Genomic DNA, 20080 nt, shown 5'->3' on the forward strand with positions numbered 1-20080 from the left:
AGACATCAGTTGGATATTTTGCAACATTTTATTTGGAGACCATACTTGGATTGCCCCGGTTGGCTCGATGATGCAGTGCACTTGCCTTTTTGCCAACAGCAGAGATATCTTATTAGTAGGACCTTTGAGACCTAGCGGATCATTGAGATGTATCTTCTAGGGTGGGTTCTCAGATAGTTCATTGAGGTATAGGTGACACCTGTGGTTACTACGTACTTTGCTCAAGTATCTCGTGAGGTTTTTGATTGGGGTGTGTGTGTATATAGCCTCATGTTGCTTCTGCTAAGTTTGATGCTCTATAACCATTGCTCTGGGGTTGGGGTAGAGGTGCAACTGATCTAGGTACGACAATGGAGTATGATGCATGGTTTGCTCAGCATAGGCCAGTGCCACTTACTGATCTTGTTGTTCCCATTACATCACAACATATTTGGCATCCTAGACAACAGTTGAGGATAGTCGCAGGGGAGGGAGCCAGAGGAGGAGGAGAGGGTGGAGCTGAGGGAGGTGGTGGTGAAAATGAGGGAGGAGGTGGTGGGGATGAGGTTGGAGGAGAGGGAGGTGGGGGAGATGAGGATGTAGACATTGGTGGAGACACCGAGTCTATTAGCAGTGAGGACAGCAATGATTCTTTTGAATCATTGAGCAACGGGGGTGGGGATGATGATGAGGATATGTCGGAGTGATGATGTGTCTACTACAGAGAGTGGGAGAGGATAGGTTGGTGAGGAGGATGAGCTGCAGACTCTTAGAGTGTAGGTCCAAAGCTTGGACAATGAGGTCACTAGATGAGATGTCGAGCGAGAGACCTACCATGTAGATTATGGTGCCATTGATGCTAAGAGATACCATCTCCAGAGGGAGAGAGATGAGGCAATAGGGAGATGTCAGATCACCATGGATGCCTTTCATTAGCTCTTTAGAGCAGGTACAAATGTGCGCGACCAGGTAGAGAGATACTTCACTACTATGCAGGAGGCTATTTATTATAGATAGGCATATGAGAGAGCCATCCCTGAGGGTTAGAGAGAGCCTAGCTTCAGTGCATTTACGGGGAGGAGATCAAGTAGATCTACTTCATGATGGACTAGCAGTGGTGGCATTATGGAACCACCTCCACATCCTGGGGTAGGATCTAGTGGACAGGATCCACCTACTTATTTATTGTATTCACACACATTATCATTTTTGAGTTGTATATATATGATATGTAGTTTTTGGCAGTGATCTATTTATATTTTTCTTTCCATGTATGCCTATATGATGTTATGAGTTTTGTGATGCATATCTATTTGATTCTATACAATGGTAGTACATGTTATGTATTATGATTCTAATGAATGCGTTGGAATATATATGAATGCAATGAAATCTATAATGAATGCAATGAAATATGTAATGAATGCAATTAAATCTGTAATGAATGCAATGAAATCTATAATGAATGCAACTAAATCTGTAATGAATGTTTTTGTATGGTAATGGCTGATCCAATTTTTAACTCAGATACACTGTGAAGAAATGTTAGTTAGATGATAGAGGGAGGAATTGATGATAGAAAGAATTCCATTTAGACTGAAGATGAGAAATCAACAAACTATCAATAAGCAAATGAGATGAGAATGAAATTGAAAGAATCACGAACCTGTGTCACATATTTTATTGCGTCAATATATATTCATCATTGAGCCTTATTATTAAACAATGAAGCTTAGCACATCAAGGTATAAGGAACCAAGATGCAAAGATATCTCATTATAGAAACAAACACGTAGAAGACAAGGAGTGAACCCTCCATTCTGGGAATTATGCTAGGAGTCGAGGTATGTGTGGCATCCAATAGCTGGAAACTCCTATCACAGACACCCACTAGAGCAATTTCCCTAGAATTTCATCGTTTCACACCATAAACAACAAACAAAGAAAAAGATAATTCCCATCATAGCTCCTCTAGTCACTTGTGGACATCCTTGAGTAGCATAGGAACATTATCTGTCACCAAATGATAAAAGATAAAGACTGACCCGGACAAAATTCAGCAGCTATACTGACCTTGTGCCTTCGTTCTCAGTTGCTTGATGTGATGGCTGATAATTTTTGATCTCAAAAATTTGTGGACCCCATTTAAGACCGACCTGTCTGATTTCAAGTGTATCATCTTATGTTTAAGACAAGATAATGATCACTTTGATATGGATATGATACGATTGATAAGATAGTTTAATCAGTTGATTGCAGATGTTTGACTGGATAGTCATATCCTTTGTTAACTTCATACAAAGTGTTTGCTAGATATCTGCTAGGGTATCTGTTTCTCACAAGACATTTTATTGCAAGTTTTTCTTATTGGTTGATTTTTCAATTTTTAGTTCTTTTCCAAGAGCTTTTTCGATGTTTTTGGATTATGTAGATCGATATTTGAATGTTTTTGATTGATTTTTTCAAGATCATATTTGAATGTTTTTGGTTGATTTGTTTTCCATATTTGAATGTTTTTGGATGATTTTTTCAGGACTTTATATGAATGTTTTTGGTATTTTTGAGTTTTTCAATGTTTTTGGATTTTGAATTTTTCAATATTTTTGGATTTTGAGTTTTTCAATGTTTTTGGATTTTGAGTTTTCCAATGTTTTTGGATTTTGAATTCTTCAATATTTTTGGATTTTAAGTTTTTCAATGTTTTTGGATTTTGAATTTTTCAATATTTTTGGATTCTGTGTCAGGATCATATTTAATTTTTAGGATTTTTTCATTATGCCCCCAATGTGCAGACCTATATGACATGATGATATGCAGAATGTATGTGGAGATAATGAATTTTTGACATGACCTATGTTAATGCAGTATACATGATGAAGATGCATTTCAGATTTGAACAAGGTTGACTGTGTTCGTTTTAGCATTTGTAATACACCAATTGACTTTGAGGTGCAAATCATTTCATAGATAAGTGGTCAATCGACCCCTAAGGCCCTGGGATCATTCAGATCAACACACTTAGTGACTAGGATTTACAAATGGAGACGCAGAAAAATTCCCCATTGGTTCTTGAAACTTTGATCTTCTTTTTCCCATGTGTGTGTAGATGAGTTAATTGCTTCTCTTGTGTTCACTAAAGATCCTTACCATCGTATATGACTAGCTACATGGATTATCCTCACTTCAAAAGTGTCTCGAATAGAGCCTCACTGCCAGCAAGCCTTGAGAGATCCGACGAGGTTATAGACTGTAATTTCTCAAATATTGCTCCATTGTCAGTAGGCGTTCATAGCCTTGATGGAGTTACTTGCATGTTCCCATAGTCAAGCTTTTTGTCACATTTGTATACATGATATTTCAGTTATATATCATTCCTCTTTTCCCTTGAGAGGGATATTTGGTATACCTCTTTTTATTTTTATTTTTATTTTATTGCCTTGACTTGTAAGTAATGAAACCTACTTGGGTGTGACAATTACAATGGCGTTGGAGTAGAATTTTAGATTTTTCACTAGTCATATGATCAACTAGGTGTCTAGAATGAATTAGAGATTTATTGTGTTTGAGATATAACAATTGATAGATTTTGGGTTAACAAGTCTCAAATAGTGAAATCACTACCCAACCATAAGTAAAGCATCATCATAGGGTAATGTTGTAAATGAATGATCTTAGGACCTCAAAGACTTCATGTCTGAATATCTAAGAAAGGAAATGACCCTTGTTTCTCTTGAATGCAAACAAATGATCAACTTGAATAGTTGTCTTGTTTTATTGATGTTGCTATATGAAAATGCAGAAACTTTGAGAATGTGATGCATTTGAAAAGAAACTATATGCAATGCAGTGTTTTGAATGATATGATATGCAATGCAGAAATTAAAACCTAAACTACACAGCCCTTAGGTATAATATCATTTAAGGTGCATGTTGTTCATAGGGTTAGAGAATGGATCTCCCTCCACGGTAGCCAAATTATATGCTCCATTGCCTATAACCCTTGTTATGATGAAAGGACCTAGCCAGTTAGGTTCGAATTTCCCTAGCCTTTCTTGTTCCGCTAGGTTCCTTTGATTCTCTTTAAGGACTAGATCTCCCACTTCAAAAGCTCATGGGTAGACTCTTTTATTATAACTCTGTCTCAGTTTGTTTTGATATCCTTGTAGATGGTTGAATGTTGTTTGTCTTTTTTCATCAAGGATTTCAAGTTCTTGTAACCTTGCTACCCTATAGTCTTCTTCTAATATGATGTTCTGTAAAGAAACCCTTAGAGACGGTATTTCTACTTCAATGGGGAGTATTGCTTTTGTACCATAGACCAAGGAATATGGTGTTGCTCTTGTAGGTATGTGTACTCCTATTTTGTAAGCCCAAAGAGTGGGATTTAACTGGAGATGTTAGTCTCGTCCTGTGTCAGTGATAACTTTCTTGAGAATTTTCAATATTGTTTTATTTGTAGCCTCTGCTTGTCCGTTGCTTTGTGGGTAGTATGGTGTGGAAAATCTCTGTTGTATGTGAAACTTGTCACATAATTCCTTCACTTCCTAGTTTTTAAATGGACATCCATTATCTGTCACAAAGCACATTGGAACTCTGTATCTACATATAATGTAGTTGAGCATGAATTTTGATATCTACTTTACAGTAGTGTATGTAAGAGGAATTGCCTCAACCCATTTGGTAAAGTACTTTGTGGCTGTTAATATGAACTTGTGCCCATTGGAAGAAGTAGGGTTGATTTTACCCACTAGATCTAATCCCCATTGTGAAAATGGCCATGGTGATGTAATGGGTTGAAGATCTTATGCTGGTGCATGAATGAGGTCTCCATGCATTTGGCATTGTTTACACTTTTGTACATATTTGTAAGCGTCTTTTTCCATGGTTGGCCAGTAATAACCTGTTCTCAATAATTTCTTTGACAATGGTGGGCCACTTTGGTGAGCCCCACAAATTCCATCATGGACTTCCTTTAAAGCAAGGTGTGCTTCATTCTCATCAAGACATCAGAGAAGAGTTCCATCGAAACCCTTTATGTACAAAGTATCAGCTATAATGGTGTATCTAGATGTCTGACGAATAAATGTCTTCTTTTGATTCTTGGACAAATCTGGTGACATGTATTGAGTACGTAAATATGTATATATTTCATTGTACTAAGGTGATTCTGGCCCTACAATTGTACACACATGTTCTGCTGAAGGAGTCTCATAAGCCGGTAGTATCAACTGTTCTATGATAAACTCGGATTGATTTTCATTAGTAGGCATGTTAATTCAAGATCCTATGGTAGCCATTGCATCTGCTGCCTTGTTTTGTATCCTTGGGATCTGTTCAAAGATTATTTTGTTGAAGTGCTCTTTGTAATCTTCCACTAGCTTCTTATAAGGCATGAGTTTGTCATCCTTTGTGTTGTAATCATCATTGACCTAGTTTACAATCAACTGTGAATCACCATATACCTGTAATTCTTCTATTCTCCATTGTATAGCTGTATGAAGTCCTATGAGGAGAGCTTCGTATTCGGGTATATTGTTTGTGCATGGAAAATTTATCCTAAATGATTTAGGTATAGAATCCCCTTGAGGAGTAATGAAAGGAATCCCTGCTCCATATCCATGACTTGTATACGACCCATCGAAGTATAATTTCCACATTAGAGATGATGTCAATGTAAACAATGCTTCATCTAGAAAGTCTATGAATAATGGATGATTGTCTTGTAAAGGAGCCTCTGCTAACTGATCTGCTATAATTTGTCCTTTAATGGCCTTTCTGTCAATGTACTCTATGTCAAACTCACTCAAGATCATGACCCACTTGGCCAATCGCCCGGTCAATGTTGCTCTGCTCAATAGGTACTTGAGTGGATCAAAGCGTGCAATGAGTTGTACCTTATGACTTAGCATGTAATGTCTAAGCTTTTGGGATGCAAAGATTACTTCCAAGTATGCTTTCTCTATAGGGGTATAATTAAGCTCATAGCCAATCAGAGTCCTACTTATATAATAAATGGCTCTTTCTTTTCCTTTGTCATCATGTTGTGCCAGTAGAGCTCCTAGAGCTGAGTTTGTTGTTGATATGTATAACAATAGAGGTTTTCCTAGAGTTCGTGATACTAACATTGGTGTGTTTACAAGATAATATTTTAGAGCTTGGAAAGCTTCTTGGCATTGTTCTGTCCATTTGAAAGTAACTCCTTTCCTGAGAAAATGCTATAATGGGTGACACTTATCTGCCAACTATGCTATGAATCTCTTTATGGATTGCAGTCTTCCTTGTAACCCTCTAAGTTGTTTAAGTGTTAATGGAGGTGGCATATCAATGATTTCCTTGACCTTGGTAGGGTCTACTTCAATTCCTCTATTTGATACTATGAACCCTAACAGTTTACCTGTCGTTACACCAAACACACACTTCTTCGGGTTTAGTCTGACATTATACTGCTCCAACCAATCAAATATCTATGCAAGGACCATGAGGTGACCTTCTCTTGTTTTTAATTTAGCTAATATGTCATCCACATAATCTTCCATTATTTTTTGGATCATGTCATGAAACAATGTTGTCATAGCTCTTTGGTATGTTGCTCCGACATTTTTAAGACCAAATGGCATCACATTCCAGTAGTATGTTCCCCATGGGTATGTAAAGGTTGTTTTATATTGATCTTCTGGTGCAATTTTAATCTGGTTATATCTTGAGAAACCATCCATTAAGGATAGCATTTCTTTTCCAGCTGTTAGGTCAACTATCATATCAATATTGGGTAACAGGAAGTCATCCTTAGGAAAAGCTTTATTTAGATCCCGAAAATTTGTACATATTCTTATTCCTCCTGTGGACTTAGTCACAGGTACCAAGTTAGATATCCATTCCACGTAATCAATGGGTCTTATGAAACCTACATCCAGCAACTTTTGTAGTTCTATTTTAACTAGTAATGCAATACTTGGATGCATTTTCCTCAATTTTTGCTTGTAAGGTTTAACTCCTAGTATTAGAGGTAAATGATGTAACACTCACTCAAGGTCTAAGCCTGGCATATCTGAATAGGACCAAGCAAATTTGATAGGTCATTGCTTGAAAAAATGAATGAATCTGTCTTTTTCTTCTTTGCTTAGTGATTTTGCCAGATGGATGTTATGTACAACCTCCCCTTCTGTTATGTTTACTTCTTTTATTTCCTCTATAAGCAATTCTAAAATTTCTCTTTCCATAGGAAGATTACCCAAGTCACTCTTGCCATTATGGGTAGTTTGATCCTTATCTTCTGTTGTAGAAACACTTTCTTCTCCAAAGTATGTTGTTCTATCCAGGTCTACAACAAACCCTACTTTGTGATCTCCTTGTGGAAATCCCTCTCCGACTCCAAGAAATTATGAAATTGCTTCGTCATTTTTAAACCAGTCCAGTGTTGGTTTTCCTTCTTGTCCCCAATCAATCAAGTGTGAATGTACTAGGGGTAAATCATTATGAGACTCTGATAACATGAAGACTTTATTGTTTGAATGACTTTGTGTATTTTCATCCTGTATAAGCCTTATTTGATACCTTGATATTACACTTTCTATTGGGCTAGAATCATGTAGTGATAAGAATTTGTAGTCATGAGAGTCTATCTCACTTTCAATATATGTTTCATCATGTGAGCTATCATCACTTATTTCTTCTTGTTCCTACCTCTGATTGTGGTGTAGATTGACTAGTTTTCTGTGTACATCAGTTACCCTTCTTAATCTTGGTATAAGCCTTTGCAATCTTTCTTCATCTGATTCATTTGGTTGAGCCTGAGTCATTTCTGGTGACAGAAGTAGTGACAATAACCATGGATGAGATTCAAGTGGTGGTGGTAATCCTGCGTCTGTTGCTACATTGGCTTGTATTGTTGTGTCAATAACTACATCATTTTATAACTCAGTGGTAGGTTCTTGTAGGAGTTGTCTCATGTCTTCTCCATCTGATTCTGCACTAGGTGATTTGGGTACGTTATTACTTGTTTGAGATGAAGATGGATGTGCCTGTGTGGGTAAATCCCTTTGTTGTATGTAGTCTGATGGTTTGCTTGGTCGATTTAGTAAATCAGGGGTACGTTATCTTGCTTCGGTGATATGTTGTACATGCTTATATCCCAATCCTTGATTCCCTGGATTATCATTAGGAACAATAAGTTCTAGCCTTCCTTGTTTCTATAACCCCAAGCATGTGGTACCATCATATCCATGTCTTTGTAGTATTTTGAATCCATTGCCATACTAATGTGTGTGTATTCTGGGTATTGTCATATGATCTTCTTCTCTATATATCCAATGGTTAACATCTTCATTCAGGGATTATTCTTGTAAGTCACCCCATCTAATGAAAGAGCATGAGTCTACGTATCTGACAATTTCTTTTCCTTTGTCTTGCTTTTGCACCATATTATGAGGTTTCCCAAAAGACTTAGGAGAAAGAGACAATTGTTTCCTACTTAAAGTATTTGCAATAGAATACTCTCCACAACCCATATCTTTTATTTGTAAGGAGGATGTTTTAGGCTTATCCTTTTTTGTTTCTATGATTTTTAATGCCTCCAGTTGTGTAGTGATAGGTGTTTCTTGATTGATAGGTACCTGGTTATCCACACTTTCTTTCAAGTAATTGCAATGTTGGAAGAGATTTCGATCACCCCTTATGGTGATTTCAATACCATTATATGGGAATTTGACACACTAATGAAATGTGGATGGTACTGCTTGCATGGTGTGGATCCATGGGTGACCCAATAACATGTTATATCCTAGTTCTCTGTCCAAAACTTGAAAAGTGACCTCTGTTGTTATGGGTCCCACTTGTACTCACAATGTTACAATGCCTTTTGATGGGCGTTCTTCATCATCGTATGCCTTGATATTTATCCTCTTGGAAGAATCAATGTGAAGTTCAGAATATCCTAGTGTCTTAACTAGCATTAAAGTACAAATGTTGAGACCAGCTCCTCCATCTATGAGTACTCTTCTGATTCTTCTCTTATGAACGTAAGCTTCTAGATGTAGTGGGTCATTATGAAGCAGTCTATCTCTAGGGATATCTTGTTCTGTGAATGCAATACGTGTGCCTTGTGTCAAATTCCCTACCATAGACTGGAAGGCATTTTCATCTATATCTTTGTCCACTACTAAATCTTGAAGTGCTTTATCCAGTATAGCTCTATGAGTGGGTGAAATACGCAATAGTTCGAATAATGATATATGTGCTGGATTTTTCTTGAGTTGTTCAACAACGTTGTAAGTCCCTATGACTGGTGTATGATTTGTTGGTATCCCTTGTAAAGTTACCTTTGATCTGTGAGTATCCATTGCACAGTCTCTGTCTCTGGGAGTTATGATGATTGTAGTGACTGTATCATTTGACTTGTAGGATTTGTCAGTATCATAAGTTGTTTTATCAAGATTTATGTTAAATCACTCTTCATAGTCTTTATGTGTATGTTTGGCATCCATAATATGTTCTATGATTTCATCTTCAAACCATCCTGAGTGACATGGTTGATCATGCCCCCAGTCTCTGAGACAAAGATTTCTATCATCATCATATGTAGTACCCCTACCCTAGTCAACTTTGTAAAACTGGTTTGACCTTGGTTGACTTTTTATGTGGCAATCTTGAATGGTTGAATTACCTTGAGGTAATGTTTAGTCAGATATTATGATTATTGTGCATATCTGTTAATGTGCTTTCGCATTGATTCTTATGTAAGTTTAAATTGTCCTCCTGATTCTTATTATTAATCTCGAGCTAACATCTTCATTAAATATATATATATATATATGTATGCTTGTCTGACTCTTGGTTGCAGGAGATTGCAGGTACAATACAGCCTAGGTGTAAGGTTTGTCTTCACCTAGATTCGCAGGGTTGAGTATACCTCTTTTGTCCTTAGAATTTGGGTTAGGTGGATGTAAAACCTTCAGTTTACCCTAGTCATACTCAAATGAGCATCGCTTGTGTTCCGTCAGTTTTCTTTTCATTTGGGCTTGAGGGTCAGGTAATTGGTTAGCTTACTTGGTTTGCGTGCTTGGCGTGTGGTAAATAGAATATTTAACCCTAAGTATTTATTTTGATTTAATGTGTTCATTTACGCATTAGTAATTGAGGAATTAAAATAAATAGGTTTCTTTTATGTGATTAATCATTAATTAAAAAGATCGCTCTATTTATGTTTCTAGCGAGTTTAATTTAATGGTTAATTTTAAATAACGAATTTATTTAGTTTATGCATTTTAAAAAGGAAAGATTTAAATTTATTCGAAATAGAAATAATTTAATCTCTTTTGCTTTTTGGAATAGAAAGATTAATTTTAATTATTTAAAAAAATCAATTTTGATTAGAAAAGTGAGTTTTATTCATATTTATTTTAGTGTGTAAGATTGATTTTGAGAATTTAATTTAATTAAAAATATTTTACCCTCATTAATATTGTGAAATGCAACTATTAGCTTTGTTAATTAAAAATTAAATGAGGGAGAAAAGCATTTCTTTTAATTAACTAAATTTATAATCTCAATGCATAAACAATTCAACTATGAGATAATTCCATAAACTTAATTAATTAATTAATTAAATTAAGTTGCAAGCTGCATGATATTAGAAATATATTTTTATTTAAATTTTAGTGGAAAAATAAATTAGATTAATTATATTTATTGTTCCTAGAATTTTAAATAAATAAATAAAAGAATAAATTAAAAAAATGAATAAAAGAATTAATTGGAATTAAAGTATTGTTTCAATTCTTTATTTAGAAAATTAATTAATTTGCATGAGAAAAGAAAAGAAAGAATAATGATTTTTAATTATTGCATGTTAGTTTATCTTTTGCATAAAATTAGAAAATAAAATAAAATTACTTTTATCCTAAATTTAGGTTTGTGAGAAAAAGCTATTGAACCTAGAATTTTAGTTTAAATAGGGAATAGGTCTTTATTATAGATACACAGGAAACAGGTTAGGAATTTAGGTGAAGAAATTTATTGGAAGCTTATTGAAAAGATTATGGCTCTTCTACAGATTTCTAGAAATTTATTGGAAGCTTATTGAAAAGATTAGGGCAATTCTACAGATTTCTTCCAGGAAAGCTATACCAAGTTGGGTGGCTTCTTTGATTTGTTGGTTTTTAAGAAAATAATTTTAGTTTTCTCTGAATGGTGTGTGTGTAAATTATTTGTCAGATCCAAAACCCTCTTCTAGTTAATTCAGGTTTTGATTTAAAATTCTTGCTTGATGTTAATTTTCTAGTTAATGGGAGTAATTTAATTTTGAGAAAATTAGGGAAATTATTATGAAAAAAATTATTCTCTCTCGTTGATTTGTTTTGATAGTCCTTTAAATAAATCTTTGTGAAATTAGTTGATTTCTTTAGAAATAAATTTAATTATGAATTAAATTTATTGGTTTATCTAGTTTAAAGAAAAAGTAATTGGAATAAAATTTTGTGAATGAATTTTATTGAGTTGGGAATTTTATTTCTATGTAAATTTTGTCAAAGGGGTTTTAATGAATTTGGAAATTATTTACATGTTTTAAAAATAATAATAATAATAATAATTAAAAAATTAAATTAAAATAAATAAATAAATTATATATATATATATATAACATATTAAATTTAAAGTGGGTTTTAAAATGTTTAATTGTTTTATTAAATATTAATTAATACTTAATTCATTAATATTGTGTATTATTAAATTATTAATTGTTTATATTTTTGGGGATAAATAAATATATAATAATTAATATTTAATTTTGTTATCTGTTTTATTGAGGAAGTTTCTTTTTGGGAAAAAGATAAAATATTATTTTATTTGGAAAATTGTTGAAATGAAATATATTTATTAAATTGATAATTTCTAAATAATATTTTATTCAGGAATATATTATACGTATGCTATTGGAATTATTGGAAATTTAATAATGTATCGTTTAGAAAATTGGTAAGTTAATGAGATTTTCATTTAGTAAAATAAATGGTTAGTTTATATTTTTCCTCTGTATTGAGACGTAGACAAATGGACTATTCCAATTGTGATATTGTATTCTCCTCGTTATGGTGATTTTTCTATTAATGTATTTTGAAAACTTAGATCATTTAGAAAACTTGATCAACTTTTATTGTTTAAACCAATAGGAAAGAAGATTGTCCTCTTTTGGTTATTGCCTATGCAAATTTAATTTATGTATTCGCTTTTGTTTAAAGTAATGGCAAGGCCTTGATATGTTTGTTTGGACCCTGTCGTTTGGTTGATTTGGGGTACCTGTTTATGTCTTCGGTTTCTAGTTTGGTTGTTGCCTTGTGATGGTGTTTTAACTGGTCTTATCCTTTATGCGGGTGTCAAGTGGTGATTTGTGGTTGGCCATAGCGGGTCAGCTCTCTAGTTAGAGTACTATCGGGCAGTGGACATTGCATTAGCTTTTAATATGTTCAATTGGATCTGTTTCTTTGTAGGGATCATTATGTAATTATTGACCGATGTAGTCGGTTGTTTGTTGGTATGATTCACCTTGATGGCAGGAATGTAAATGATATGAAACTTATGTACCCTTAACTTATTTAATTATCAGAGGGGTCTTGCAGTTGAGCAGACCCAGAGATGTAGCCCTCTAGGGGTGAACTCCGAGATCACTTTGGTGTTATGTGTTGTTTTTGTACTTATGTTTTTTTTTTCAGTTTTAGCATGCATGAATGGCATTATGTTAGAATGTATGAAGTGGATTAGATGAAATTAATTGTAAATGCATGTCTTTTAAATGCAGTAAATTGGATCATGAAAAAATGTAGTTTGGAATAATGGAATATATTTAGGAAATTAAGTATGCATGGAAAGATCTCGTTAGTTATAGTGAAATTCAAGTGTGTTATTAATTAGATGCATGACTTAAATTTTAATAAGAAAAATATGAACGAAAGGTATGATTAAATTGTAATTCTAATGGATGAACTTCATTTGGGTTATTTACATTTTCAATCTTGATATTAGCTATATTTTAACCTTAATGGATGTATTCATATGTTACCTATGATTTAGTCTTAATGAAAGAAATTATTCTTTGTATAAGTATTATCTTGTCTTGAGTTAAGTTAAATTTGGAATAAAGTAACCGCGTTGGGAAACTCTTTAGGTGTTAATTGATGTCTTTCGCTGTATAATTTATTCTTTGATATCTCATTGTATCATTAGGATGTGTTTAACTTTTAAAAAAAAAATATTGCACTCCATTCATGTGTTTTAGCTTAATCCCTTCAGGGTTTCCTGGCGGGGCATTACATTTGGTATCAGAGCGAAGTTGCAAACACTAGGATCTCTGGTTTCGCTTGTGGCCTTAGTTTGTGTGTGGCGTATCGTTCTCATGTTGTATGCTTGTCCTCCTTGTTGTATGAGTGTGATTGAGCAGACCTTAACTTGTGTGTAACGTGTGTGTTCACACCTTGTCTTCACCTTCTTGATATTGGTGCTTTGGAGTGATTATATGTGCTTTGTCTTTTTATTGAGGTCTTGGTTTACGATTTCTCTTAATCTGAAGGAGAGTCGTATGTACCTTCCTTATTGATTGTTGTACTCTTTTGACTAATCCATTTGGGTTGGTTAGTGTTGTCTTGAATCTAAAAGTATGAAATGTGCGTGTTTAAGAATATGATCTAGTTTAGTGTTGTCCACTTGAAGGACTTGAATGGTAAATATTGATTGCTTATTTTGTAGTAAAATGAATGATTATCATCCTTCATCTTTGCTCTCTCTATAAATTAAATGTTTTTGTTATATGTGTATTTATCTCTTATGTGAGTTTTCTTATTGCAAGAGAAAGGTTGCATTTACTTGAGCCCTTGTGTGAGCCTTATAACGTTTATGTGGTTTTAGATTATAAAAGGGCTTTGGTTTGAAAGTGCATATTGGATATTAAAAAAAAAAAAAATTGTATGTTACATTAAAGAATTCTCCATGTGTTTCGTAGGAGTAATATAAATAAATTCTATCTTAATTAAGGTGCATTAATATGTGAATAGTTGATTTTGTGAAACTGCTTTGGTTGTAAAAGAAGTATCAAAAGGGAACATGTTATAGTAGCTTCAAGAGTGTATTAATGTAATTCTATTAAAGAATGTATTGATTTAAATAGAGTATTTATAAAACATGTGAAATTGTACTTTTTGCATTTTTGGCTTTTTATGGAAAGATGAAAGTCTTGAGCTTCATAACAAAATTTTCATAGTTAGTAATGTGGTTGTGAATGCTTAATGGATTTATAAAATTTATTAGAATGATGTTATTTCCTTATGTAATAGTGAATTGTTAAAAAATTTCAGTACTGGTATCTAGAGTAAACTTTATTTTAGTGATTCATGTGGAAAGCATAGGTAAAATATTTCTTGAGTAGATGATAGCATATCAAAAAGTACTCCCCGTAAATGTGACTAAACGAGTAATAGTGCTTTCCTTGTGTATTGTAAGAAACTCGTGCTTGCTATGTGTGCCCATGGGATGGTGAAGTAATCAACCATGGAGGATATGTTTACTTATGAGTATGGGAAACCATGTTGTTTATGTGATGTTGTTTATTTGTTTCCTTACTGACAGCCAACCCACGGGATTGTAGATAAGTCAGTATGTGAAGGGGTAGTATTAGAAGTCACCATTCATTGAATAGTATGGAATAGCGTACGAGTAATATCGATGCGAAACGACTTTAGCTTCTCTATTTTGAAGAAAAATATAGTTTTGTAATGAAACTGTATTATAGGTGTACTCAATACTTTCCCTTGTGATGAACCGATTTATAAAGTTCATGTGTGCCAGCCTATTCCTATCCTTATATTTGAGCATATTGGTGTCAGTTCTTGAGCAGAATGATGGTTTTATTGGAGGATATTTTGCCTTGTCTTCATGAAAGGTATGTTATTTTGCCTTGTCTTCATGAAAGGTATGTTATGTTATTTTGCCTTGTCTTCATGAAAGGTATGTTATTTTGCCTTGTCTCCATGAAAGGTATGTATTTTGCCTTGTCTTCATGAAAGGTATGTTATTTTGCCTTGTCTCCATGAAAGGTATGTATTTTGCCTTGTCTTCATGAAAGGTATGTTATTTTGCCTTGTCTCCATGAAAGGTATGTTATTTTTCACATGAGCTGCCAATTGTCCAGCATTGGTAAACATGTGGGTGGACCTTAGCCATGTATACCTCTGGCTTATGATGAGTATCCTGAGAGGTATGTCGCTATGCGGGGTGTGACCTGCGCATGTCCTTTTCTGCGAGGTACATTTCCATGCAGGATACGTCCATTGTGTGTCCTTGCCGCTCGGAGTATTGTCATGTCGTGTTGAGACATGATGCGGGGTGTGACCTACGCATGCCCTTTTCTGCGAGGTACATTGCCATGAAGGATACATCTATTGTGTGTCCTTGCCGCTTCGAGTATTTCTATGTCGTTTTGAGACACGATGTGAGGTGTGACCTACGCATGCCCTTTTCTGTGAGGTACATTGCCATGCGGGATACGTCCATTGTGTGTCCTTGCCGCTTTGAGTATTGCTATGTCATGCTGAGACATGATGCTGGATGTAGTAGACATGTCCATGCGGCCTACCGATAGTTTTTAGGGTAGAGCCATGTTGCTTGACGACGTGATGCGGTGTGATGTCGAGGTGCACACTGCCATGCCATGTGGGTAGTGTGACTATGTCGCACCACATGATGAGCTACTATGCTAGCTAGATGATTGTTCCTTCCTTCCTTGTTGGTGGCTAGATTCTAGTCAGATAGTGATGTTATGTGCAATTGTGATATTTTTTCTTTTAATTTTATTTCCTTGTGGGCCAGCAATTTATTTTATTTTGACTTTGAAGGTTAAGCCACAATCTTGTGATCTTTTACATACTTGATTTGGTGTTGCAAATTCTAGATTATTTTGTTGTCTTACTATTGGAATTGGTGATTTATTATCTTTATTCTTCTGTACTTTGGTGGCTAAACTGATTTGTCCTTATTGTTTTCGTATGATGGTCTTGTGTTTAAATGTGAAATTCCTCTCCAAGGACATATGAGACGGTCTTGGTTGAGTGTGTATGAGGAAGTAGACATAAGGAACCTTGAGGGTGGGGATATGTGAGGTTGTGATGCAGCTAGGATCCACTACCTACCTATGAGTGGTGACTATCTCTTCGAGGCTAACCACCTTACTCAACAAGGGATGTTTACGAAGGTCTTGTATGGAAGGTAGCACCGCTATGGTGTGTCCTAGCACCATCAAACCTTTGAGTGAGATGTTGGATATTTATGATCATATTATTATTCTAAGATCAAGCATAGAGATGTTGATCATGCATGTTATCTTTGATCGAGCATTAGACATGCTCACATGTGGCCTTTTGTGTTGTGCATTCCAGTTATGTGGATGATTATTATGTGTAATCATGGAGTAAATTGTGCTAGCTTGTCACTATGTTATGGGACGTAGTCTTTGGAAAGGTTTTTATATGCCTGGCAAGTGTAAACAATTGAGTTATTTTATGTTGCTCTTATTTCATGAAAGTTAACTTGGTTGTAGAATTTGATATTTGAAGCTAGTTCTATGCGAAAAAGTTTTATGAAAAAGATGTATTGGTAAAAGAAATTGATCATGATGGCATGTTTTCTCAGCATGTTTTTCTTGTCATGTTTGATAGATGAGTATAGTAATTGTTGCTTACCTCTTTTAATGCTTTAATTTGGAGTAATGAAAGGAAGAAAATTCTTGTTTCTCTACTATGATTGTGGATAATTCCTAGAATATTTTAAGAAGCGTATGGTTTTAGATGTATCTTACAAATGGATAATGACATTCGTAGAGGATTTAGCAATAATGTTTCAATTGTTGAGAAAATATCTATATGTGCAAATTAATAATTGTTAAATGAGTTTCAGGGCTAATACGTGTTGCATGATTTATGTTTAGCTTTATGACTTCTAGGAGTAAGTCGGAGCCTAGGGGGGGAGGATGTAGTACCCCTACCCTAGTCAGCTTTGTAAAATCGGTTTGACCTTGGTTGACTTTTTATGTGGCAATCTTGAATGGTTGAATTACCATGAGGTAATGTTTAGTCAGATATTATGATTATTGTGTGTATCTGTTAATGTGCTTTCGCATTGATTCTTATGTAAGTTTAAATTGTCCTCCTGATTCTTGTTATTAATCTCGAGCTAACATCTTCATTAAATATATATATATATATATATGTATGCTTGTCTGACTCTTGGTTGCAGGAGATTGCAGGTACAGTACCGCCTAGGTGTAAGGTTCGTCTTCACCTAGATTCGTAGGGTTGAGTATACCTCTTTTGTCCTTAGAATTTGGGTTAGATGGTCGTAAAACCTTTAGTTTACCCTAGTCATACTCAAATAAGCATCGCTTGTGTTCCGTCAGTTTTCTTTTCATTTGGGTTTGCGGGTCGAGTAATTGGTTGGCTTACTTGGTTTGCGTGCTTGGCGTGTGGTAAATAGACTATTTAACCCTAAGTATTTATTTTGATTTAATGTGTTCATTTACGCATTAGTAATTGAGGAATTAAAATAAATAGGTTTTTTTTATGTGATTAATCATTAATTAAAAAGATCGCTCTATTTATGTTTGTAGCGAGTTTAATTTAATGGTTAATTTTAAATAACGAATTTATTCAGTTTATGCATTTTAAAAAGGAAAGATTTAAATTTATTTGAAATAGAAATAATTTAATCTCTTTTGCTTTTTGGAATAGAAAGATTAATTTTAATTATTTAAAAAAATCAATTTTGATTAAAAAAGTGGGTTTTATTCATATTTATTTTATATAGTGTGTAAGATTGATTTTGAGAATTTAATTTAATTAAAAATATTTTGCCCTCATTAATATTGTGAAATGCAACTATTAGCTTTGTTAATTAAAAATTAAATGAGGGAGAAAAACATTTCTTTTAATTAACTAAATTTATAATCTCAATGCATAAACAATTCAACTATGAGATAATTCCATAAACTTAATTAATTAATTAATTTAATTAAGTTGCAAGCTGCATGATATTAGAAATATATTTTTATTTAAATTTTAGTGGAAAAATAAATTAGATTAATTATATTTATTGTTCCTAGAATTTTAAATAAATAAATAAAAGAATAAATTAAAAAAAAAATGAATAAAAGAATTAATTGAAATTAAAGTATTATTTTAATTCGTTATTTAGAAAATTAATTAATTTGCATGAGAAAAGAAAAGAAAGAATAATGATTTTTAATTATTGCATGTTAGTTTATCTTTTGCATAAAATTAGAAAATAAAATAAAATTACTTTTATTCTAAATTTAGGTTTGTGAGAAAAAGCTATTGAACCTAGAATTTTAGTTTAAATAGGGAATAGGTCTTTATTTTAGATACGCAGGAAACAGGTCAGGAGTTTAGGTGAAGAAATTTATTGGAAGCTTATTGAAAAGATTAGGGCTCTTCTACAGATTTCTTCCAGGAAAGCTATACCAGGTTGGGTGGCTTCTTTGATTTGTTGGTTTTTAAGAAAATAATTTTATTTTTCTCTGAATGGTGTGTGTGTAAATTATTTGTCAGATCCAAAACCCTCTTCTGGTTAATTCATGTTTTCATTTAAAATTCTTGCCTGATGTTAATTTTCTAGTTAATGGGAGTAATTTAATTTTGAGAAAATTAGGGAAATTATTATGAAAAAAATTATTCTCTCTTGTTGATTTGTTCCGATAGTCCTTTAAATAAATCTTTGTGAAATTAGTTGATTTCTTTAGAAATAAATTTAATTATGAATTAAATTTATTGGTTTATCTAGTTTAAAGAAAAAGTAATTGGAATAAAATTCTGTGATTGAATTTTATTGAGTTGGGAATTTTATTTCTATGTAAATTTTGTCAAAGGGGTTTTAATGAATTTGGAAATTATTTACATGTTTTAAAAATAATAATAATAATAAAAAAAATAAATTAATTAATTAATTAATAATAAATATATATATATATATTATAAAATATTAAATTTAAAGTGGGTTTTAAAATGTTTGATTGTTTTATTAAATATTAATTAATATATTTGATTATTATATGTTAATTATTAATTATTAATTAATATATATTTTAAATATATGTTAATCATGATAGTTTATATATTAATATATATATTAATTAATAATTGATTCATTGATATTGTGTATTATTAAATTATTAATTATTTATATTTTTGGGGATAAATAAATATATAATAATTAATATTTAATTTTGGTATCTGTTTTATTGAGGAAGTATCTTTTTGGGAAAAAGATAAAATATTATTTTATTTGGAAAATTGTTGAAATGAAATATATTTATTAAATTGATAAGTTTTAAATAATATTTTATTCAGGAATATATTATACGATATGCTATTGGAATTATTGGAAATTTAATAATGTATCGTTTAGAAAATTGGTAAGTTAGTGAGATTTTCATTTAGTAAAATAAATGGTTAGTTTATATTTTTCCTCTGTATTGAGACATAGAAAAATGGACTATTAATGCAATTGTGGTATTGTATTCTCCTTGTTATGGTGATTTTTCTGTTAATGTAATTTGAAAACTTAGATCATTTAGAAAACTTGATCGACTTTTATTGTTTAAACCAATAGGAAAGAAGATTGTCCTTTTTTGGTTATTGCCTATGCAAGTTTAATTTATGTATTCGCTTTTGTTTAAAGTAATGGCAAGGCCTTGATATGTTTGTTTGGACCCTGTCATTTGGTTGATTTGGGGTACCTGTTTATGTCTTCGGTTTCTAGTTTGGTTGTTGCCTTGTGATGGTGTTTTAACTGGTCTTGTCCTTTATGCGGGTGTCAAGTGGTGATTTGTGGTTGACCATAGCGAGTCAGGTCTCTAGTTAGAGTATTGTTGGGCAGTGGACCTTACATTAGCTTTTAATATGTTCAATTGGATCCATTTCTTTGTAGGGATCATTATGTAATTATTGACCGATGTGGTTGGTTGTTTGTTGGTATGATTCGCCTTGATGGCAGGAATGTAAATGATATGAAACTTATGTACCCTTAACTTATTTAATTATCAAAGGGG

General features: G+C 33.1%; 1 protein-coding gene across 1 annotated transcript in view; it reads left to right on the plus strand.

Moving 5' to 3' along the window:
- The first annotated feature begins 350 nt into the window (after positions 1-350).
- LOC131860045 (uncharacterized) overlaps positions 351-20080 on the plus strand; it is a 38314-nt gene continuing 18584 nt past the window's right edge. The window contains exon 1 of the mRNA XM_059214400.1: positions 351-545. Coding sequence (XP_059070383.1) covers positions 351-545 — 195 coding nt within the window. The remainder of the gene's footprint in view (positions 546-20080) is intronic.

This window comes from Cryptomeria japonica, chromosome 11 (genome assembly GCF_030272615.1).
Source record: "Cryptomeria japonica chromosome 11, Sugi_1.0, whole genome shotgun sequence".
NCBI classification, from domain to species: Eukaryota; Viridiplantae; Streptophyta; class Pinopsida; order Cupressales; family Cupressaceae; genus Cryptomeria; species Cryptomeria japonica.